The sequence below is a fragment of the Barbatula barbatula genome, assembly GCF_947034865.1.
Source record: "Barbatula barbatula genome assembly, chromosome: 3".
NCBI lineage: Eukaryota > Metazoa > Chordata > Actinopteri > Cypriniformes > Nemacheilidae > Barbatula > Barbatula barbatula.
In genome coordinates, this window is record NC_136764.1 from 168,630 (window position 1) to 192,629 (window position 24,000).

Genomic DNA, 24,000 nt, shown 5'->3' on the forward strand with positions numbered 1-24,000 from the left:
ACCATTGTAGTGCCTGTCCCTCAATACCGGTATAATTGTGTAAGCGATCTAGAAGTATGTTATGGTCTACGGTATCGAACGCAGCACTAAGGTCAAGCAGGACCAGGAGTGAGATGTTACCTCGTCACTGATTGATTTATCCTAATTCTTTTCCCTTTCTCTGTTAAAAAAATAAAAAAATAAAAATACTAACCTCACTATTGTTACGCCCAGCTCGTTCTCAACCGTGACATAAATAAGGATCACACTTGCACAGATGGTTTGACTTGCAAGCCAGTTTATTACAAATAAAGATGATCCATTACAAAATAATATAGCAGAATGTCTAGGGACTTAAATAAAGAAATAACAATCCAAAAGGTAAGGAATATTGACAAATATAAACAGAAGTAACGGTCGATGCCCTGGTGACTTCTCTGGAGACTGGCATTCCCCAGAGGAAGTGATGTGAGATGAAATAGTCCAACATTTATTCTCTCCGCAATGAGTGAAATCAGTCAGCAGGGGTGTACAGTCAACAACGCCCTCCCAGGTCATTCCGCCCCCAGCAGGGAAGAAAAGGGAGCACAGGGCCGTAACACTATTCTTAGCTTTGTATACTGTGCTAGGCTTTAATGGACTAGTTTTGATGCACTTATGTATTTTGTTGTTTATAAACAATTATAATTATAAATGTTGTTATAATTGCTTCCAATGTTTCCACATGTGTAAGTCGCTTTGGACAAAAGCGTCTGCTAAATGACTAAATGTAAATGTACCTTTATCTGATGCTATAAGCAGGTGGTTTGTCATTTTAACAAGCACAGTTTCAGTGCTATGATGCGTCTAAAGCCTGACTGAAATGTTTCATGTATGTCATTATTTAGTAAGAAAGAGCATAAAAGTTCAGGGTTTTTCATCAAGAATGTTCTTGTTTGCCTAATTTCACAACGATTTATAGCATACAGTTGAATTCTGCTCAATATTGAACAAAATTTGTTCTTTTATATGTGAATATAGCTTCTGTTGTACTCTACTGAGTCACTTCAGCGGAGAAGCAGATCATGAAAATATTTACATATTCTAAACTGTGTTCATTCTCATTGAATATGGAGACTCATGCTTTACTGTTCGTTGTAAATGAACTCATATGTCACATCACTAATAAACTGTATTGTGATTGTTGGAACTGTGATGGTTTCCTGGACTTTTATCAAAACATCATAATATTACCGACAATGGTGTTTTGTGAGAACATTTTCAGCAGTGCGTGTGTGTTTTACCTTTAAGTAATTTGATTAAAACACCAAGTAAATTTCTTTGAGTTGGAGTTGCTTTTAACTTGTTTTGAATAGCACAAGGGGAAATAAATGATGATGTTTTAATTGTGGAAAAACGATTGCGTTTAAATGCCATCAAGAAGCGATGCTGTTCAGCGGGGGGGCCGCTAGACGGCGCTGCGCTCTTCAGTGTCACGCGACGCTCGCTGCTGCTGTAGCTGCAGAAGAAGACGCTGCTGCTGCTCAACATTAACGCGATGGAGTCCAACGATACAGGTATCAAAACACACGACATATAAAGACTTTATTCTGTATTCAAGCACAAGACGACATATTGACATCATCGCGAGTGTTGTGTTCACTGACACGTGTTGATTTGTGTTTGTTTAATCTCTGTTGTGCTCACAGCGTCGGTGCTAAACGGCGCGAGCTGTAAATAAATATTTACTGAAGATCAAACACGATTATAAGAAGAAACTTTACATCATTAAATAATAACTGAAATATTTCCATGATTCCTGATTCTGAAGTGTCAGTTCTGCGAATGTTTTGATCGCATCCGATGTAAGATTTCATTATCAACTAACTATTGCAATAACGTGATGTAAATCAAATGGAAATATAGATTTATTATATATTTCATTCACAGATTAAAGAACATAAAACCCTAACCCTCATTTCAGATATAAATCTGTGTTGAATGCAATGTGTGTATATTTCAGTTGTGTCTCACGATGTTCACATTGTGTCAGGTCGTGGTGGTTGGAAATCTCATCAGAACAGTAAGATGAATGTGATCCTGAAGCAGGAGGAACTGATCGCTCAGAAGAAAAGAGAGATCGAGGCCAAGCTGAAGGAACGGAGCCAGCAGAAATCAAGCCCGAGTCCGAACAAACCCATCAGGTGACTTTACACATCACATGAGATGAGCACAACATATACACCGACCTGTCACCACCGTGTGTGTGTGTGTGTGTTGATCTGTGTGTTTCTCTCAGTTCTCCTCCGTCACAGGCGTCTTCATCCTCCTCCTCGTCGTCGTCGTCGTCTTCATCGTCATCATCATCATCTTCTTTACCAAATAAGTTTGTGAATGATGGCAGTTTTCTGCAGCAGTTTCTGAAGATGCAGAGAGAGAAATCCAGCACTGAAACAGGTGTGTTTGTGTATATTACATTAGAATCTTAAGGATCAGCTCAGATGATCATTTATCAATTCTGCAGTCAGATAATCTGCTCCGTATGTTTCATGTCTAATTCTAGGATCGAAAAGTGACTCTAATGGCCCCGCCCCCTCTAGTCAGGACCAATCGACAACGCAAGGGCTGAAAAAGAGCGTCCTCATCGGTAAACGGCCGGCTTTGGCCGTCAGCAGTATGATCAATCAGTTCAAGAACTATTCCCAGTCCAAACAGACGATGGTTCTGGCGGCCCGACCCAGTGTGTTCAGCTCACCGGATGATGAAGATGAGGAGGAGGAGGAGGATGCACACTATCTGGAGGTCAAAGGTATCACTGCCTGTCTCTTTCTTTCTCTATAAATATTGCCGTCCAAACGGTGTGACCGAGTAAACTGTGGGCTAAATGACTTCTGAATCTATCCTCCGTGTTTGATAGATGTGCTTGTGTGCTGTATTATATTATGTGGAGTTCTCATAGCCTGCTTAAAGTTTCCCCCCCAGAGGATGAAGAAATCCTCCTCCTCATCGATAAGATGGCCATGTTTGTTGCTGAAGGAGGAGCCGAGCTGGAGAAGAAGGTCATGGAGGACTACAAAGACAATCCTGTGTTCTCGTATGTTTCCCATTCAATACAGTTGTAACGGCGGGATGACTTTTAGTAATGATGATACTACTGAATGTGATTGTGTCTCATAGGTTCTTGTTTGAGAAGAACAGTAAGGACTATCTGTACTACAGGAGAAGAGTTGCTGAGATCAGACGAGATCAGGCCGCGCAGTCTGATGGTAAGCGCTCATATAGAGAATGTTTTTGAATTGTCAAGACCAGACATTCAGTCTAAATCAGTGGTTCTTAACCTTGTTGGAGGTACTGAACCCCACAAGTTTCATATGCGCATTCACCGAACCCTTCTTAATTGGAAAAATAAAATATGATTTTTTTCTAATTCAAAACATAGGTATATATTTTACTGGTGCACAAAATGAACCGTGCATCAACATCACTGTGTTTTAAAGAACAAAACCATTAAAACATTTTTCCATCTTCATGCAGCTTAATGAAGTGTTCTCTTAGTTTTGCCGGTGCTAGACTAGAATTGCTCAATTTGGCATTGCAAATCATGCAGTTAGGACGCTGACTCCCATCACGTTCCATTATATACGTGAATCCATATTGTACATATTCGTCCGACCAAATTCTTTTTTTGCTCGACATATTTAGTATGAAAGGATTCAAATATTAAGAAAGAAATCACACGACATACCATCACGACAGTCACAAGTCGACTACTGGGCACACCAAATTCCCTGCAGCACAGATAGGCCACAGATCTTGACCTCCACCGAACCCCTGGGGTTCGATCGAACCCAGGTTAAGAACCACGGCTCTAAATCAAAGATGAGCTCTGTTTAAATAAAGTATCAGCCAGATGCCCACGAGCCCTCTCATGTGTGTCTCAATACCAAATCAGCATCTTTAGAGTTGACTGTGAATGTTGAGACGTCTCATTTTGACTGTATTACTGTAAGTGTTTGGCAGGCAAATATTACTTTCCTCTTCCCACCCCCCCGCTCCCTGCAGTTCCTCTCATAGTGGAGGTTTATTAGTGTGAGTTGGTGCCAGTTCTGATAGACTGCTTAAAGTCTCCCCCTCAGTGGACGAGAGCACCAGGAAGGTGGCGGAGAAACTGGCGCGGTTCGTGGCCGATGGCGGTCCAGAGGCGGAGATCATGGCTGCTCAACAGAACCGAGACAATCCTGCCTTCAGGTGACAACACCACTGCTCTGTTATACGAGTCTGAAGGGTTTAAATCTTCATTTATCATCCATGATAGTGTGTTTTCTCTTTCTTCATGACAGATGTTGACACCCTGTATTTCAGTGGCTGTTAGACATGTTTCATGAATGTTTTTGAGGTAATCCGAGTGTGTTTCATGTGTCATCAGTTTTTTGTATGAGTATCAGAGCGCAGCGCATCGCTTCTACAAAGCCAAAGTGGACGAGTTTCGTCGGGTGGCCAGCGGCTCCACTGCCCCTCAGCCACCCTCACAAGAGCACACGGCCCCTGCGGTCAAGAGGAAGAGGAAGAGCAGATGGGGAGCTGAAGATGATAAAGTGTCACTGGTCGCTCCTGAACAGATCCCAGAGGCCAAAAACAGTTCTCCTGCACTGACTGGTGCGCACACTCTTTCATAGATCTTTCATGCGTTTGACAGAACACACGGATGCCAGCTTTGATCATGTGGTTATACTAAACCTAAGTTCTGAAGAAAACTGAAGTGAATATTTCTACCTGAATATTTCTGCTGTGTGTGTGTAGATCAAGAGCTCAGCAGTCTGGGGTATAAGAAGGGGAAACCGGTGGGTCTGGTCGGTGTGACGGAACTATCAGACGACCAGAAGAAACAACTTAAAGAGCAACAGGAAGTACGAACACACAATATCACAGAGACCACTGATCTATATACATGACTGGATAGCTCATGACGTCATTACACAGAAGCCATCGCGCCGCCATGTTGCTATGCCCAAACATTCTATTGAATTAATAGGGAGTTCTCACATATAAATGATAAAACGGTACCGTACCAGTCCCTTTGTTTACATTCTTACAATGCAAATGTCTCAGTCATTTAAATGTTTATTTATTTAAAGTCGTGAAGTTTGAGTTTGTTACTTTCATCTTCATCACAGTAGCAAATCAACAGATGAACGAGACGACGCAACATATGACAGATGTGCTCAATCTATATAAAGATAACTATAGACTGTGTATGTTCTTCATGTCATGAAGTACTGTTTGCAATACACACTCATCTTCTATACATCGCTATTCTGCCCAAAATAAACATAAACCCTGGAAAAAACATCACAAGTAACAACATTTAAACATACATGCAAACGAAAAACTAATCGTGCGCATAGGCTGCAAAACGGTTTGACTAAGTCAATGACGGCTTATGTCGGCTGGGCATACCAACATGGCAACGCAAACACTTGCGGTGGCTTCACCTCCTGCCGTTGGTTTAGCGTTCTATGCCCAATCCAGTCATTTATATAGATCAGAGTCACAGACACACTTAAGATTACTGTGAGCACTAGGGCTGGGTATGGATTCAGATGTTCCCATTCCATTCTCGATTCAGTTCAATGCATGCATACAGATTAAGATCATATACCGTAGATATTTCTTAAAAGAAACAGTAAACATCCGATTACAATGGTGAATTATTCAAAATAAATGAAATGCCACAAACATGCAGTGTTTCTGCTAGGCAATTGTAGAACTGTGGCGTTTGAGGATGTCGAACGCTAGTTAATATATTCGTGACCTCATCGTCAGTCATCGTTTTTTTGAGTTGCAATCGTGCAAACTCGTTTCGCTTCTACGCTCTGATTGTTCTGTGTTTTAAAACAGCTTGTTGCCCGAAAAGCCGTTCTCATTGACATATTTTCTGTTGTCAATCTTACATTTACATTTAGTCATTTAGCAGATGCTTTTATCCAAAGCGACTTACAGATGAGGAAACATTGGAAGCAATTATAACAACATTGGCAACAAAATACATAAGTGCATCAAACTAGTCCATTAAAGCCTAGCACAGTATAAAAAGCTAAGAATAGTGAGGTTAGTAGTTTTAGAGAATTAGAGGAAAATCAATCAGCGACGTGTTGACGTAAGAGATGTGTTTTTAGGCGTTTTTTAAAGATGGCAACCGAGTCTGCTGATCTTGTAGCAGCTGGTAGATCATTCCACCAATGTGGAACAGATCCAGAGAAGGTACGGGAGAGTGACTTTTTTCCTTTATGGGATGGTACCACTAGTCGTTGTTCCTTTGCAGACCGCAGTGATCTGGCAGGAATATAGATCTGCATTAGCGAGTGGAGATACGATGGTGCAGATCCGGTGTTGGTCTTGTAGGCCAGGAGCAAAGCCTTGAACTTTATGCGGGTGGTGCTGGCAACATGACTTGTGAGGTTAAGCCGATCATCGATTACCACCCCCAGGTTTCTGGCTGTGCTGGACGGTGTAATCGTTGATGAGCCTAGTTGAATGGTAAGGTTGTGGTGAATCTTTGGGTTGGCTGGGATCACAAGCAGTTCTGTTTTTGCAAGGTTCAGCTGCAGGTGATGATCCTTCATCCAAAGCGAGATGTCACTCAGGCATGCCGTGATGCGAGCAGACACCGTCGGATCGTCCGGTTGAAATGACAAGTAGAGTTGTGTGTCGTCGGCATAGCAGTGATAGGAGAAGCCATGCTTCTGAATGACCGAGCCTTCTTCTGACAAAACCACTGCACACACGTGAAAGATCAGTGATATGGGTTACAACACCGCGCGTAGCCTCTATGTATGTAATCATGCGTGTTCATGTTAAATATCCAAACAGTGACCGGTGTTTGTATTCTTTTATTAGAACTAGAAGCTTTTACTAGAAGGGATACAGCTACCTCCATTGGGCATGCGCACTTCAATACCGCATCATTTTTGTCTCGCTGACAACAGTTAACTACTATTGTTTATTATCGTAAGGTTAGGGTTGAGGTAGGTAGGTGTAGGTGTTAGCTAATGTAATGTATTGTGATTTTATTACGAGATTTTGCATCGCTTCTGGCCGTAGCTGTATCCCTTCACACCTCATGACATCATCTCACTGAATGAAAGTTAAGGTTTATCCAAACAGTAGTGATGTTAGGTTCTGTGCCGAGGCTTCAGAGCGCGTGTCGAGAAATCCGGGAAGCTTTCAGTGAAGCTCTTATCGAGACCAGTGACGTCTGCTTGAATACTGGATTCTGATTGGCTGGAGGGTGTGCTTTAAAACCCTTAAATGCACGGCTAGCTGTGGATTATCCCTAACATAAGTGATTTACACACATTTAACAGCCCCATTCATTTCAAGCAAATATGTTTATTACAAAGTTATGTGATACAAACAATATATACAAAAAATCAGGCACATCTGTACTCTATCTGCTTGTTACACTCTTTGGCCACCAGATGGTATTGTGAGCAAATGAAGCCTCGGGAAATGAACACATTTGTAAACCACTTGACTTAGAAGCTTCATGAGGCTTCATCTCGTCACCACTACCAAAAAGGTGCTTGGTATGTCATTATGCTCTTCATCTGAACAAAACACCACAAACTTGCATCTGCCATGTTAATTCAGCAATGAATGAACCATAGGATCCCTGTTGTAACATCCCTGTAGTAAAAACAAAAGTGACATGTAGTGGAGAAGACTAGTAGTCGCAATAAGATTCAAGTTTACAGTATGTTATATGCTTGCGGAAATATGAAAGAACAAATCGATTCATGACGTTTGAGCATCGATATTGAACGACGGCATTTAAAAAAAACAGTTAATCAAAAAATGTGTGTTTCTGCCCAGCCCTACTGAGCTCTGTGTTAATGTTAGCTGTACAAGCACATGAAAGAACGTAAAGTGAATCTGACAGGATTAACCGTGTGCGCATCAGATGCAGGAGATGTACGACATGATAATGAAGCACAAGCGTGCGATGCAGGACATGCAGCTGTTGTGGGAGAAGGCCATCAAGAATCATCAGCACGAGTACGACAGCGACGAGGAGGTGGATTCTGATGCGGGGACCTGGGAGCACAGACTGAGACACATGGAGATGGAGAAGACCAGAGGTCACACTGCGCTCTGCCCTTTAATAATATGACCGTTGTGTATCTGGCATTTCATGACTTCAATAGGATTCACAGTGATGTGATGTCACAACGTTCATGTGCACGTGGCATTGACAGAAATGATGTGTGTTGTTTGGATCAGAGTGGGCAGAGCAACTGACAGAGATGGGAAAAGGGAAGCATTTCATTGGTGATTTCCTTCCACCCGATGAGCTGGAGAAGTTCATGGAGACGTTTAAAGCTCTGAAGGTGAGACGTTAAAATATTTCTGACTTTTTGCTGTATTTTCATTTCTCTTACGACTTGAACTGGGAGACCTTGCAGTGGAGACGGATATGTGTTAACTTCCTGTCTGTGATGTGCAGGAGGGGAAAGATCCGGATTACTCTGAGTATAAAGAGTTCAAGCTGACGGTGGAGAACATCGGCTTCAAGATGTTGATGAAGATGGGCTGGAAAGAAGGTGATGGTTTGGGCTCAGACGGACGGGGCATCAAGAACCCCGTCAACAGGTGAGCGTACACACCCTTGTGTATATGTGTGTGTGTGTGTGTGTGTAAATGTCAAACCTACCTAGCATGGTGTCTGTGTGTGTTTCAGAGGCACCACAGCTGTGGACGGCGCAGGCTTCGGTGTGGACAGACCGGCTGAACTCAGTAAGAGTGATGATGAATATGATGCTTTCCGTAAGAGAATGATGCTGGCGTACCGCTTCAGACCGAACCCTCTGGTGAGTCTCTTAGAAAGCGTTTGACTCTTCGGATTTCCCACAGAAGTGTTGAAACGGATGCTGTCAGCTGCTCTCTGAGACAAACATGCTTTATTTTTTGTTTCAATCATACTTCAATTTCACTTCACTTGAGTGGATTTGAGTAATGCGTGTTATGTTTTCTTCTGAACAGAATAACCCCAGGAGGCCGTACTACTGAACACAGCAGCGGTTTCACCTCTGGACCGTCACCTCTTGTTTTGTTATATTCCTGATAAATTAAGTGCTTAATTTCATCAAATTCTCATTATTTTCAGTGAGGAAAAACAGGTTTTAAAAAACAATTGTCACAGACCAGAGACTTTAAAGTGTCTGTGTTTCTTTAAATGTGTTGATTTTCTTATAGAACGTTATTTCACGTTTCTGCAGTGTAGTCACATCTGTTATATAGAATGAAATGGTTTTATGTCTGTTTTACTCATGTGCACACATGACAAATGAAAACTTTAAAAGGCAAAGAAAGTGTTCCCTTGACTGTACAGAGGACTCCTGAGATCATCCACATCTGTAGTTTCTCTCACTCTTCATCTATTAAATGTGATTCTTCAGCTCTCGCAGCCTGTTTTCACACACCATACATTCATTCTGACCTTATAACCCTATATTATATAACACAACACACAGGTCAACATTCAGGAGCATGGGAGTTACAGTTTTGATAAACCTAACTCCTTGTTCTTTTATTCAGTTCACAGACAACAAATCATAAATAACCTGAATAAACCGTAATATAGAAGTGCTTCTTACATCAGAATTCATGGGCTTTTCAGGGTTTTCTCATCACAACATACATGCGGGAACATGAAACGATCCCGGTAACACTTTACATTAAGGTTCCCTTTATAAAGCATTTATAAATGTGTTCATTAATGACCAATAAGTCATTTACAAATGCATTATAAAGCAGTTATAACCACATACATAAAAAGAGGGATTCTAATGAAATACCTGAATTCTCACATGTTATAAAAGCTTAATAAATGTATTTATTCATCATTTATTGGACTGGAAAGCAGATTGATTATTATCTTGATGTTGTTTAGTCTGTCAGACTGGACACTGTTTCAAATGCTACATGTACATAGAGGATTGACATTGCGTTACTCTCAAGCCCATGGTGCATACAAATAACACTAACACAGAATACAAAAATACTGAATATACATATCTAAAATACATATGTGTCGGGTGGGTGGGATCACCTTATGCAGAGGGCTTTGCGGGTGAGACGCGTTCCATAATTGTCCTGGAGGAGGGGGAAGAGACACCAATGATCTTCTCAGCTGCTCTCACTATGCGTTGGAGAGTCTTGCGGCAGGAAGTAGAGACGCTGCTGTGCTTTCTTGGCCAGTGCTGCAGTGTTGTTAGTCCTGGAGAGGTCCAATATCAAACACACTATAAATTCCTATTTCCTATTATCTCTTTATTGGAGATAAGCGGCGAACACGGCGATCTACGCAATGTCTCGTTCCCGCTTCTCAGGGAGCCGAGGTTACGAAAGTAACCGGAGACGTTCCCTTTCGAGAGTGGTCACTTCGACATTGCGGAGACCGCATATGGAACGGTAGTACAATCCCGCTGTGAGAGCTAGCAAAAACAGCCCGACAACTGGGATAACACACAAAGTATGTGGAGCAAACAAATCAACCATTCGCGAGGTCGCCCCAAGCGTTAACCGCTGAATGGCTGAAACCGGCCTATGAACTGCTAGATCACTGAACACACCAATGAACTACTAGATTGGCCTCTTGGCAAATTTGCGTATCCAAACCCAACGAACGCAGCGGGCTGCGCTGAACAGGCAGACACCACAGCAGTAGAACCAGCACGGAATCCCGGGCGATATAATAGCGAACATAAGTACACCAAGCACAGTGTAAACAGCAATGCGGCAACTACTGTGTAGCACAAGAAATACAAGGTAGAAGATAAAGCGTGATAGCACTCACCGAGAGGACTTGAGAAGCCAACGAGGACACATCCAATCTGTAGAACCTGGCGAAAGTATTCTGAGAAGACCAGCCAGCTGCCCAGCATATGTCCCCTTAGACCAGGCCCACGAAGGGGCGATAGCCCTAGTCGAATGAGCTCTGATACCGAAGGGGCAGTTCTGACCCTGACTCTCGTACGCCAAAGGTAATAGCGTCCACCACCCAGTGAGAGTCTCTGTTTTGAGACAGCCCGGCCTTTCCAAAACAAATGAAATCAGCGCCGACTGAGAGCGCTTGTAAATCCCCTATGCGCTTAGCCGAAGCAAGGGCGAGAAGGGGGAGAAGCCGCGTCTCTTACAGAAGCCGTGTCCAAAGGCTCGAAAGGGGGAGAAGAGAGAGCCTTCAACACCAGCGCTAAGTCCCAAGGCGGCACCGAAGGGGTTCGCGGGGGAAAAGTCTCCTCGCTCCTCTGAGGAATCTGACCACCAGCATGTGCCTACCAATCGATTGCCCATCAACCGGGGAACGAAACGAGGCGATAGCCGCCACATAAACCTTCAGCGTTGAAGGGAGGCCGCCGTTGTCCAGCCTGTGCTGCAAGAAAGATAAAATATCAGACACGGGGCAGGACGCCGGGTCGATATTGTTACTGCTGCACCATTTAGCAAACACCCCCCATTTTAGAGCGTATAAACGTCTGGTAGACGGCGCACGAGACTCCGAAATAGTATCCAGTACACGCTGAGGGAGTGCAGTTAGAACCCCCGAAGCGGCCAGGCATGGAGGTTCCACAACTCTGGGCTGGGGTGCCAAATCGTGCCGTTCACCTGGGACAACAGGTCTCTCCTGAGGGGAATCCGCCACGGCCGCGCCGTCAACAACTTCCTCAGGTCCGGAAACCATGGTTGATTCGGTCAAAACGGAGCGATGAGAATCACCGACGCCGTCTCCTCTCTGATTTTGCACAGCACTAGGGGTAAAATCTTCCCCGGAGGAAATGCGTAAAGCCGAACATCCGGCCAACGCGCCGTCAGCGCGTCGCTCCCCATTGGGGAGGGAATCATGGAGAAATACAACGGGCAGTGTGCGTTCCCGCTTGTCGCGAATAGATCCACTTCCGCCTTCCCGAAGCGTTTCCAAATTAACAGGACTGAGTCGGGATGAAGCCTCCATTCCTCGTGCGGAAGACCCTCCCTCGAAAGCATGTCCGCTCCGCGGTCCGGATGACCGGGGATATGCGCTGCTCTGATAGAGAGTATATGCCGATCTGCCCACAGTAGGAGACCCGCCGCCTGTTTGAAAAGAGCTCCGGCACGAATCCCTCCCTGGCGATTTATGTACGAAACCACAGACATGTTGTCGGTGCGAATCAGAACATGTTTCTGCTCCAGCTTTGACTGGAAAGTATGAAGAGCTAGACACACCGCCTTTAGTTCCAGGCGATTTATGTGTACATTTCCTCAGAGACTGTGACCACGTCTGGATGCCGGCATGCCCTCGCACACCGCGCCCCATCCCGAGGACGACGCATCCGTCGCAACGACTGGCGTCTCGTCACCAGCCCCAGGGGAACTCCCCGACTGAACATGCTCGAGTCGCGCCACGGACTCAGGGCGCCAAGGCAACTGAGTGTAACCGGGACTCGCGCCCGACCCGAGGACCATGCTCTCCATGGAACCCGAGCCTTCAGGCAGAACTGTGGTGGTCGCATGTGCAGAAGACCTAGGCGGCAGACCGCCGATGCCATGAGACCCAAAAGCCTCTGGAACTCCCTCAGGGGAACAGACCGGCCTGGCCTGAGCAAATATAGAGCTGAAGAGATGGACTCCGTCCGCTCTGGGGACAGGCGAGCGCGCATCTCCACTGAGTCGAAACATACCCCCAGATACGTTATAGACTGACTCGGTGTGAGTTTGCTCTTCTGCATGTTCACGCGCAGCCCCAGTGATGTCAAGAGACAAAGCAGCATGCGCGTGTGACCGATTAGCGCCTTCCGAGAGTGGGCTAAAATCAGCCAATCGTCCAGATAATTGAGAATCCGCATTCCGCTCGCTCTGAGAGGGGAAAGTGCCGCGTCCACGCACTTCGAGAATGTGCGCGGAGCTAATGCCAGCCCGAATGGGAGGACAGCAAATTGGTACGCTGAGTCCTCGAATGCAAATCGCAGGAACTTTCGGTGGCGCTTGGCTATCTGAACATGAAAGTACGCATACTTCAGATCTACGGATACAAACCAGTCCCCGGGACGCACTTGTGCCAGGATCTGTTTTAGAGTTGTCATTCTGAACGCTTGCTTGTGAAGCGCTCGGTTGATGGGTCTCAAGTCCAGAATCGGACGCAGACCACCATCTCTCTTGGGCACTACAAAATACCGGCTGTAAAACCCGCTTTCCCGCTCGTTCGGAGGGACACGCTCGATCGCTCCTTTCGCCTCACCGAAACGCTCTATTACCGACTCCACGACGTCACCAAAGAGGCCGGAGGGAGTGATCGGTGCGTTGAGAATGGACTTACGATCAGCGTCTTTTAGATCCGCCAACGTAAGCCACAGATGACGGTGGAGGACGACCATAGACCTGCCGATAGCTTGTGCGGTGCGCTTTGTGGCATGCGCACGTAACCGTGGGCTTCAGCCCCGACCACATAGTCGAACATGGCTGGTGTAGCAGCGTGAACGTGCGCCGACTGAGGTGCAGACCAGGATTTCACCACGTGCTCGTGGACGTCTGGGAAAAACGGCGCACTCCTCTTGCAGAGATGGGCATGGAGTCATAGTCCTCCTCAGCGCCGAAGGAAACAGCGTCCGCGATGGAAGGCGGGGGACGAAGGCTCTCGTCCACGTAGAGGACTGGGGAATAAGGTGACGTCAGAGGACGGGTCGTCGCCGCCACCTCGTGGAATGGGAAGACTGACCAGCGGCTCGTTGGCGGCGGTGAGCCTCGACCCTATGAGTCCACGAGCGATGTCCCTGCGAGTCCTCAAGACACGCGCCGGCAGGTCCGCACAGTGCGCGCAATCAGACTCGCAGAATGCATCCTCCGCGTGAGCGAGTCCCAGGCAGACAATGCAGTGCTCGTGAGTATCCTGCGGGCCAATGGGGCCCGCCTTATGACGACAGAATGAAGCCATCGGATGCAGTGAAAGAAGTTCTAGTTGCGTCTTCAACGATGGCAGCGTGAAAAAGAAGATTCTGAGGTTTGTCGTCACATGCACTGTATTTATACTGCCTAGATTCGTCAGTATTTGCATACTGTACATGTCTTGCGACAATTGGCCAGTTTTACTGGCGTTATCCTATAGGACTTCAGGGAAAGTGAAAAAGAGGAGGAGTTTCATATGCGGTGTCCGCAATGTCGAAGTGACGGCTCTCGAAAGGGAACCAATAGCCAGTTGCTGTACGGTGTTGTGTTGTTTTTCTTATACCTGCTCACTATTTGACAGGTATTTCGTTAGAATCCCCCTTTTTATTCACGCGCTCATTATATTATAATGCATTTCTAAATGACTTATGAATCATTAATGAACACATGTATAAAGCTTCATAAAGGATACATTAATGTAAAGTGGTTACCATGATTCCTAATGGAATAGAAAATGAAGCATTAAAAAGGTAATTGAAAGGTGAGGAATGAATATGTATAATGGATGTCAAAGTTATAGGGTACTGGCTACATATTCTCACACATGTGGAGTTTGTCCTTAAATTCACTTCTCAAAGCACAAAGACGTTTAAAGGTTTCAAGAGTTGAGATGAGCACATTAATATTCCACTAACGAATGAGACTATTATATAAAAATAATAAAACCTTGTGGAAATGACTCATTAATACAGACTTGTGTTTCTTTTCTACTTTGTCTTGGTACTTGGCTTCGTGTACTGTAAAAGGCTTAACGTTTTATGTACATATATAATAATATAAGGTGTATTTTTGTACATGTTTATTATGGGATGTCCTGGTGGGTTGTGCTCACTGAGCCGGATGTGCCACATTGCGACCGCTGTTACTCTCGCGAGAACAAAGCCCAACTCCCGTTCGGGGCAGAGACGTCGAGGGCGAGCTCTCGCGAGATTTCCTGTCGCAATCTCGTGTTGTTGTTATTGTGATGATGGCGGCGGGCGCGGAGGCTCCGGAGTCTTGGTATCTAGCGCTGCTCGGGTTCGCCGAACACTTCCGCACCTCCAGTCCACCCAAGATCCGCCTGTGCGTGCACTGCCTGCAGGCCGTCTTTCAGTTCAAGCCTCCGCAGAGGGTCGAGGCCCGGACGCACCTGCAGCTGGGCTCGGTGCTGTACCACCACACGAAGAACAGCGAGCTGGCCCGCACGCATCTCGAGAAAGCGGTGAGAGGCTGCAGGAAAGGCCGAGGCTTCAGCGAGCGCACAGGCCGCAGAGCGGGCCGCGAATAAAACGCGTTTTTCTTATGAAAAGTGTTTATTTACACGACCGCTGTGAGACACTGACGTTAGAGAGAGACATCATTTAAACAGGCTTTAGAAGCGAGTGTGTCTTTCGTGAGTTGTGTTTGTGTAATAACATGATTTTAACGTTTGTGTTTTGTTTCGTTTTCTCCAGTGGTTCATCTCGCAGCAAGTATCCTTCATCGCATTCAGACACACACACACATTGTGTTGCTTTTATGTCGATATGTGTTTGCACTTTTGTTGCTATTGAAGCACAAGTGTTGTTGCTCTTAACTCGCATGTACAGCTGCCACAGTTTGAAGATGTTAAGTTTGAGGCGGCCAGTCTCCTCTCTGAGCTTTACTGTCAGCAGGTGAGAGTCCCTGTCAATCACAGCTGAACACTTCATTTAATGGGTCACGTGTGTCCTTAATGTGTTTATGATGTGCTGTTCTGTTCAGCAACTCATGATTTCCAATGAGGAGACTAAAGGCCTTTGCACATTGAGTCAAAAACAAACACCAGAATAACACCTAGAATAACTAAATCCACCCGAGGGGGTCGAGCTTTCTCATACGTAGCACCTAAACTCTGGAATAACCTTCCTGATATTATTCCAGGATCAGACACACTCGCCCAATTTAAATCTATAGATTAAAGACGCATCTTTACAGACAAGCATTCACTTCATGCACCAGCAGGAGATAATATTTACTAGAATAATGTAGCTTGCTCTATAAACACATTCACCGTGTTGGGTTTTTACTGTCTAATGTGCTGACTGTAAAGCTGCTTTGGAACAATGCATTGAATTCTGAGAGGTGTTCTGACAATTCAGAGAAACCGTACGATCCAGCGCCAAATACGAAAGTGTCGGACTGTAAGTGCAAAGACCTTTACAATGTAAACCCTTCAGCCGTGACTTTCACAGCCTCTCCCATCTTATTTCTGGAGATAAGCCGTTTGTAAGAAAAAAGCAAGTGTGGCAGTTTAAAGAATATTCCACACAGCCAGTCTGCTGAATGTGAGATAACGTGATGGTCTTTTCATTATTGATGTCTTTGCGTGTGTAAACATTGAAACTGTTTGATATTGAAGAATCTGGTGGACTCTGCAAAGCCTCTTTTACGGAAGGCCATCCAGATCTCACAGCAGACCCCCTACTGGCACTGCAGACTTCTGTTTCAGCTGGCGGTACGTCACTCTCGCAGGACCTCTCTTTATCAGACGTAAGAGTTTCAGTGTTTAACTTGAAGTGTTTGTGTGTGTACCTGTACAGCAACTTCACACCCTAGAGAAGGATCTTGTGTCGGCGTGTGATCTGTTGGGTGTCGGTGCTGAATACGCTCGAGTGGTTGGATCTGAATACACCAGGTGTTTATTTCTCTCAATATGACACACAGACGTGATGTCATTGACACATTTATACATGTTTGTTTATTTCCACAGAGCTCTCTTCCTGTTGAGTAAAGGCATGGTGAGTATCATGAGATCTGCTCTCTGCAGTCCACATTCAACCTCAAAACACGATCTTCAACATTGCAATGTCAGTTTATTTACAATTATTCACAAAATTTGTTGTAATCGTGTTATTCAGACACTAAACACTTGTTGTTCATGCATACATTATTCAAAATATTATTTGTGCACTGACTTGTGATTGGTCAACGTTCCTCACACATATTTCAGGCTGACGGTTTCAGGAGAGTTGGTGTTGTTTGTGAGATATTTTGTGTGCGTTTGTAGTTGCTGTTGATGGAGAGGAAGCTGCAAGAGGTTCATCCGCTCCTGACGCTGTGTGGACAGATCGTGGAAACCTGGCAGGGAAACCCCATCCAGAAAGAGTCACTGCGTGTTTTCTTCCTGGTGCTGCAGGTGACGCATTACCTCGACGCTGGACAGGTGAGTGTTGCACAGGCTCGCACGCACGCAGAGGTTTCTCTCTCTCAGTATTGACGTGTGTGTGTGTGTGTGTGTTCAGGTGAAGAGTGTGAAGCCGTGTCTGAAGCAGCTCCAGCAGTGTATCCAGACCATCTCAACTCTTCATGATGATGAGATTCTGCCCAGTAACTCAGCTGATCTCTTCCACTGGCTGCCGAAAGAGCACATGTGTGTGCTGGTGTATCTCGTGAGTGACTTTCCACTCGTATAGCAACATGAAAGCAAACTAGATTTTCTTTCATTCTTCTGCACCAATAGTAATGGAATAGTTTGTTCTGACTGATGTCTGGAGATCAGTGTTAATGTGTGTTAATGGGTTTGTTTCAGGTGACCGTCATGCACTCAATGCAGGCTGGATATCTAGAGAAAGCTCAGAAATACACAGATAAAGCCCTCATGCAGTTAGAGAAACTCAAGAGTACGACATCACACACACACACACACACACATATATGTGATGTCCACATGCTAAGATGTGATGGTCTGTTTCAGTGCTGGACTGCAGCCCCATTCTATCTTCATTTCAAGTCATTCTGTTGGAGCACATCATCATGTGTCGCCTGGTGACCGGACACAAAGCCACAGCGCTACAGGAGGTGTGTGCGCGAAGTGTTGCGTTAGTGTGTTCAGATCTCTCGGGTGTGTAGTGTAGTGTTGAGTTTGTGTGTTATTAATGTGTGTGTGTGTGTGTTCAGATCTCTCAGGTGTGTCAGTTGTGTCAGCAGTCTCCACGGCTCTTCTCCAATCACGCTGCTCAGCTTCACACACTGCTGGTGAGTGTATATATCTGCTCAGTGTCTGAGTGTTTAACGGCGAGTATTAGACACGAACACAAGTTTCGATGGAGTAAATGAGCGGCTGCAGAATGCTTTTCAATGCTGCTGTGTAACGTGTTTGTGTTCTCAGGGCTTGTATTGCATCTCTGTGAACTGTATGGATAATGCCGAGGCTCAGTTCACCACTGCTCTCAGGGTGAGACACACCTTTCACTTCACATTCAAATGTTCGGATGCTTATGTCACGTGCAGATTGTAATCACAGAGAGTTTGTCTGTGTTTCAGCTGACCACACATCAGGAGTTATGGGCGTTCATCGTGACTAACCTGGCCAGTGTTTACATCAGAGAGGGAAACAGACATCAGGAGGTGTGCCATTCAGATAGAACTACTTTCTCTTCTTCCTTTTATGTAGTTGAATCTGTGAATGAATGTAAACAAGGTTAATGTGTTAAACAGAGATTGGAGCTATACGTGCTTAAAGATTAAAGCAAAAATAATGAATCGGTGCAGACAGGAGGGGGTTCTGCCGAGCTCATGGTGTTCTGTGTTGTTTTGTGCAGCTCTACAGTCTCTTGGAGAGGATCAACCCTGATCACAACTTTCCTGTCAGGTAACGTCAGTCTTCACACTCTTCTGACAGATCGTGTGTGTTGTGCTGTGAAAGGTTTAGTCACTTCTCTCTAATGTGCTGACTGTCATATTAACAACCAATAAAACAAACAAACAAGATCTGAATGTGAAGATGTATGTCTGGACTCTTGTGCAGTTCTCACTGTCTGCGGGCAGCTGCGTTCTACATCCGGGGGCTTCTGTCCTTCTTCCAGGGTCGGTACAACGAAGCCAAGTGAGTTTCTTCTTCCTGTCCTCTCCACACCTGTATGTGTGAGGCCTTGTTTTTATATCCCGGTGAGGACCTAAACCTGAATGCAAAGCAACTCCTGGGGACTCGTGGCAAAAGAGCTTCTCAATTGTACAGAGCAATATTTTTTGATAATCTAAAAATGTAAAAAATTTCTATGATCTTTATTTTTAGGGGATAAATTGTGAATTATTTACAGCATAAAATCATTACGTGTGTGTGTGCTGTCAATCATCACAGTAAGGACAAACCTCATCACAAACTTGTTAACACACCTGTGTTTGTGTAGACGCTTTCTGCGTGAGACGCTCAAGATGTCCAATGCAGAGGATCTGAATCGTCTGACGGCTTGCTCTCTGGTGCTGCTGGGACACATATTCTATGTGCTGGGAAACCACCGGGTAACCCCCCGTTTGTCTATATCACTCCAAACGCTGTCGACATGTTTCCAGTGCTTTCAATGGTTGGTTTGTTTGTGTTCAGGAGAGTAACAATATGGTGGTTCCAGCGATGCAGCTGGCCAGTAAGATTCCTGACATGTCAGTTCAGCTGTGGTCTTCTGCTTTACTGAAGGGTGAGTCTCTCCATCAAACACATAAATCTTCTTAATGACTCTTAGTGTTGCTGATACTACAGAGACACTCGCCGTCTGTACAATTCAAGTTAAATACGTTGTGCGTTTGTGTCACTTCAACTTGTTTTACACTGCACTAGAGGTCTTCATGGAGGACACATGACCCGATCGGATCTCAATCCTATTTCTTTGTGTCTCGGGTCTGTGGTATACAGCAGCAGCAGAACTCTGTTGCTGGCGATCATGGATGCCTTAGTAGCTGCGTCTCAGTTCAAAGGCTGCGTCATCTGAGGTCGAAATAGCTTGTAGTCTCACACACACACACACACACAGATGCAGCTGATGTGAAAGAAGGTTAGCCCAATAGCACTTCTTCTGTCTGGGCTTCCTTTCTGCAAATTGTAGTCAAAGACGACGTTCATATGAATGAACCATCTTGTTAATGTCTCTGTTGTAATGGCATAACTTGTTTGCAAATAAACAACACATTTTATATGTATTAGTGTCTCTATTGCATATTTTTAAATGTATGTTTATTTGAAAACAGTTAGGTTATGCCATTAAACAGACACAATGCTTGGTTGTCAAAGGAACATGCCCGCTGAAAATAATGAGGAAATTACGTCGCATCCTTTGCCAAGTGCATTCCAAACGTCTACATAATGGCACGCACATGCCCTGTTCACTCCAAAGTCTAAACTCCATCGGCTTTCTGTACATGGACTTGATCTGTTGTTGTATTCAATGCATTTTCTGCCCATATTAAAGATAAGTATGGTGAGTACTTGCAGCTGTACGGTAAAGAAGTTAAACACTTAAACATCTTTACAGCAATGTTAGTGTCCGTGCTCATTTCACATTCACTTCAAACTTTAGTTGTGAATTTGTTGTGTGATTGCTTAGTAAATATTTTTGAAACTGAAAATGTTCTTCTTTACTGCCATCCAGCCCTGTTTTGTGGCTCTTTTTAAAAGCATCGATTTGGCACCGGTACCGGAAAAACCCCAAACGGTACCCGACCCGTGAAGGCCTCTACACTGCACCAGTTGAATCGAGAAACGTTTCCTAAGCGTTCTTGCAGCGTTGTGCTCTGTTGTTGTTGTTGCTTCAGTGTCATGTGTTTGTCTGCACAGATCTAAACAAAGCTTGTGGGAATTCAATAGACGCACATGAAGCTGCACAGATGCATCAGAACTTCTCCCAGCAGCTCTTGCAGGATCATATAGCCGCCTGCAGTCTCCCTGAACACAACCTGATCAGTGTAAGACCTCAACACTCATCACATACACAGACCAATGTATTTCTTTCTATTTTCACTTTGTTGCAAAGCAGCATTTGTGTTTTTATTTCTATGTTCTAACAGAACGCTGAAAATTTTTAAGAACGCTGTGGATTTACTGTGTGTTTGTGTTGCAGTGGACGGACGGACCTCCACCTGTGCAGATTCAGGCTCAGAATGGACCAACAACCAGCCTGGCCAACCTGCTTTAAACCTCCCGTATTACACATCAGCCTCCTCCACATACACACAAATCGCTCCGCCGCCATTGCCCTGCACATTTTTATCTTGTATTATTGAGATTTTAACTTATTGAGTTTGTTGACGGTTTGGCTCGTGAGGAAACATTCACAGATGAGACTAAACAGATGGCTGTTCTGAGCTGGACTTCATACTGAAGGTGTGTGTCACTGTTGCTCAAACAGCTGATGATCAGAAGAACAAGCTTTTTTACTCTCATCGTATTATTCTCACATGAAACACACTTCGATTTCCTTTGAAAGACTTTGAGAGGCTTGACGGGACCGACCGGAACTGAGACGTGAATAAAGTGTCCGATAGGGTTTGCTTGTTTCTGCTCACGCTCAAGACAGCTTGACCGGGCGGGCGAGAGAGAGAGTGCATGACATTGTTTGTTTTAGTACAAACGCACATTGTTAAAGCATTATATCTGAGATTTTTTCTTTTTAACTGCAATGAGAGACAAGCAACTATGATTCTAGTCGTCTCTGTGGGTCTTGTCTTGGGTTACTAAAGGACACAATTTTGCAACATAATACATTTGTTTTGTCATGTGTGATGATGGAACCAGCAGAGGGCGCTGTGTGCGAGTCATTTATTCAACAAACTGATCTGAAATCAGCCTGTATGTCTTCAGCTTCACGAAACACTCTGTATACATGTGGAGGAACGGATGGAGTGGATATCAGAGCGACTCTTGTCTATTGCATGTTTATGAGTGAATCCGGTCCACTCGTAGTTTAGTTTTTCAGGACAGAACGTTTCTTTTATTCTTCATTATTTTAATCCATGACTTCAGTCTTTTTCATCGTCTTCATGTCTGTGCAAACGCTGTGGGGACACTCTCTCGTTTTAAAGCTGTTTTCCTTCTTTTCCTCTGTAGTTTTAACAAATACATTTATTAAATTTTGTAAAGTTTGAATATTTATAAACCACATTTAACAATATTATAATCTTTGTCATATTTTGATTTGGAATGGGATTTGTTTGTATAAATGTGATTAAGCTGTTGTTTGCTGGTCTGGTTTAACACACACACACACAGGTGTTGTGACATTGGATCAGCTGTAATTCTGACCCCAGATCAGCTCAGCTGTTGCCTTTGGCTCCTAATAACTGTATTTTTAAACGCTTATATTTTTTCTTTGTGTCTGCTTTGAAATCATCAATTTTTTATAAATAAACTTGGAGACATGTATAAAGTTTTCTGTGTGATTCATTGAACAGGAACTGCAGGGCTGGTTCTGATTCTGCTGACTTGGTTCTGATGTTGCTTTACACTTTATGAGGGATTGATGAAGTTGTTCATGTAGTTTCCTACTGTCATGGGTCATGAAGAAAACCTCAAATGATATTGAATATTTAGTGAAAGAAGCTTAAAGACATGATAAACTTTGGATAAGATGTTAAACCGAGGTCTTGACTTTCATTAAAAGCCCTTGGCACGTCTTGCAAAGAGAAGGGATGTGTCCCCGGTGTCCAGGCCAAACTCTCTCTGTTGGTGGTAATAATCCCCATCCAGTGAATCGGCTCAATGGTTCTCTCTCTCTCATCCACACGTAAAGCTGGGGTGTGGTGAGCGTTCACACAGGTTGGTGGGTGAAGAGAGACCCCTGGTAGGATTGTAAAGTGCTTTGGCTGTGGACAAAGCTTGACAAAAAAAAAAACCAAAGAGATGACTCGCCTCACATTAAATTACATTCAGAAGATCTTATTCTATTACACCCCTGATGTTCAGGCTGTGTGTGTGTCAGCGTCACTAGGCCGGTCACTTGACCATCTTCACTTCACTTAGGCTGCGTCCCAATACCCCCGCTTGCGGTCTTTGCACTTGACCACTTTCATGATGTATTTCCTGTTTTTGGCAGGAAATAAGTGTTCTAGTGGGCGTGAAGACCCCGAGTCAGCATGTAGTATTTCTAACCCGTTGTGACAGACTTGACAAGTGCAAACACATAATGTTAATGAATGTGGTGTTTCTAATTATGTGATAAAAAGCAGTTTTACAAAATACATAATTCTGAAGTTTTCACCAATCGATTGTGTAACACTGCGTTATACTACAAAATGATATGTAATATGTAATTATATATAGAGTTATTTTTATAGCCCTTTATTTGTATTGTATCAAAGCAGCTGTAAAGCTGAAAAACACATGTTAGCCAACCATAGAATGAATAAATATAACCTTAAAAAGTAGTTGTACAGTATAACTTACACTGGAAAGCTTTGCGCAACATCTCACAAGACCCAAGCAAGTCTCATGATAAATCCAGAACGTGATGCATGGTGGGATACCTGAATACCACTCGGGGTAACACTTTACGGTGCCCTTCTTACACATGTTACATGTATTTACTATAAATGATGCATAATCTCATGTAACTACGCCAAACTCTGACCCTGTAGTAAGTATTTGTATTACTCAGTACTTAAATGTATAACTACACTGTAACAAAGACACTGTCAAATAAAGTGTAACCTCGCTTGGCAGCGCTATTCAAGATAGTGTGGGTTTAGTGTGCGGTAAGGGCACTACACTTTGACACATTGGACACACTTGCACTCTTACTTCCTGTCACGTGCACGTGCTCTCAAGTGGCCAAGACCACAGGTGGGGGTATTTGGACGCAGAGATGGGGACAGAGAAGGGCAGCTGATGTTGATGTGTTTGGTAACAGGTCACAGTAGAGATGAGACGTGACACTTCCTGTCAAATAGTGAGCAAGACTTCCTGTATACTTCCAGATCTCACACACAGATGAGGAAGATGAATCGGCCATGATGGAAAATGAAAGAAAGTTTTAGGAGACAGAAACATCTGAACATGTCTCACACATACAAACGCTTCTTCTGGGTCAATGTTCATGCAGAACTAAACCTTCAGATGTTTCTCTGATGTTATTTCTACATTTCTACAGCAAGTCTGTCCAAGATCTTTGTATTAAATAAACCCCGGGAGACTGCATTTATTAGATGTTGTTTACTAGAATATTCTTGCTTGTTCTATAGACACCGTGTGCTGTGCTGTGTTTGACCTTTTCTGTCTTTTTCTTATTTTCTCCTGTGAAGCTGCTTTGGAACATTTATACATTAAATTGATTTGAATTGAACAGAAAGTGTCTGTGACGA

General features: G+C 44.2%; 3 protein-coding genes across 7 annotated transcripts in view; all 3 read left to right on the forward strand.

The window, feature by feature from the left end:
• The window catches only part of LOC306892120 (protein Aster-C), a 15,391-nt gene extending 14,219 nt beyond the window's left edge, over window positions 1-1,172 (forward strand). The window contains exon 12 of one of the 3 annotated variants that reach the window (XM_079452959.1): window positions 1-1,172. This exon is cut by the window's left edge and continues 1,096 nt beyond it. The gene's annotated coding sequence lies outside the window, so the exon portion shown is untranslated. The other 2 variants (XM_079452960.1, XM_079452958.1) reach the window with 2 other exon arrangements.
• A 241-nt stretch (window positions 1,173-1,413) lies between these two features.
• Window positions 1,414-9,863, forward strand: sugp1 (SURP and G patch domain containing 1). 3 transcript variants are annotated; one of them, XM_079452599.1, is made up of 14 exons: window positions 1,414-1,535; window positions 2,012-2,162; window positions 2,258-2,415; window positions 2,522-2,767; window positions 2,929-3,052; window positions 3,136-3,224; window positions 4,083-4,206; window positions 4,385-4,614; window positions 4,759-4,865; window positions 7,919-8,096; window positions 8,239-8,345; window positions 8,462-8,607; window positions 8,696-8,825; window positions 8,998-9,863. In XM_079452599.1, exons 1-14 carry the CDS (start codon window positions 1,517-1,519, stop codon window positions 9,022-9,024), a joined length of 1,836 nt encoding a protein of 611 aa, XP_079308725.1. In that variant the 5' UTR covers window positions 1,414-1,516; the 3' UTR covers window positions 9,025-9,863. The 3 variants fall into 3 exon arrangements, with proteins under 3 accessions (XP_079308725.1, XP_079308726.1, XP_079308727.1); XM_079452600.1 differs by having other exon boundaries at window positions 1,458-1,535; window positions 4,095-4,206; window positions 8,998-9,862; XM_079452601.1 differs by lacking the exon at window positions 1,414-1,535 and adding an exon at window positions 1,538-1,823 and having other exon boundaries at window positions 8,998-9,862.
• Window positions 9,864-14,885: 5,022 nt separating this feature from the next.
• On the forward strand, window positions 14,886-22,067 carry mau2 (MAU2 sister chromatid cohesion factor). The gene is made up of 19 exons (XM_079451578.1): window positions 14,886-15,136; window positions 15,369-15,386; window positions 15,504-15,569; window positions 16,295-16,390; window positions 16,476-16,570; window positions 16,646-16,673; window positions 16,943-17,098; window positions 17,178-17,324; window positions 17,465-17,555; window positions 17,630-17,733; window positions 17,833-17,910; window positions 18,044-18,109; window positions 18,199-18,282; window positions 18,477-18,526; window positions 18,683-18,760; window positions 19,065-19,176; window positions 19,259-19,349; window positions 20,483-20,610; window positions 20,766-22,067. The coding sequence occupies exons 1-19, from the start codon at window positions 14,900-14,902 to the stop codon at window positions 20,838-20,840; spliced, it is 1,800 nt and encodes a 599-aa protein (XP_079307704.1). The 5' UTR covers window positions 14,886-14,899; the 3' UTR covers window positions 20,841-22,067.
• The last annotated feature ends 1,933 nt before the right edge of the window (window positions 22,068-24,000 follow it).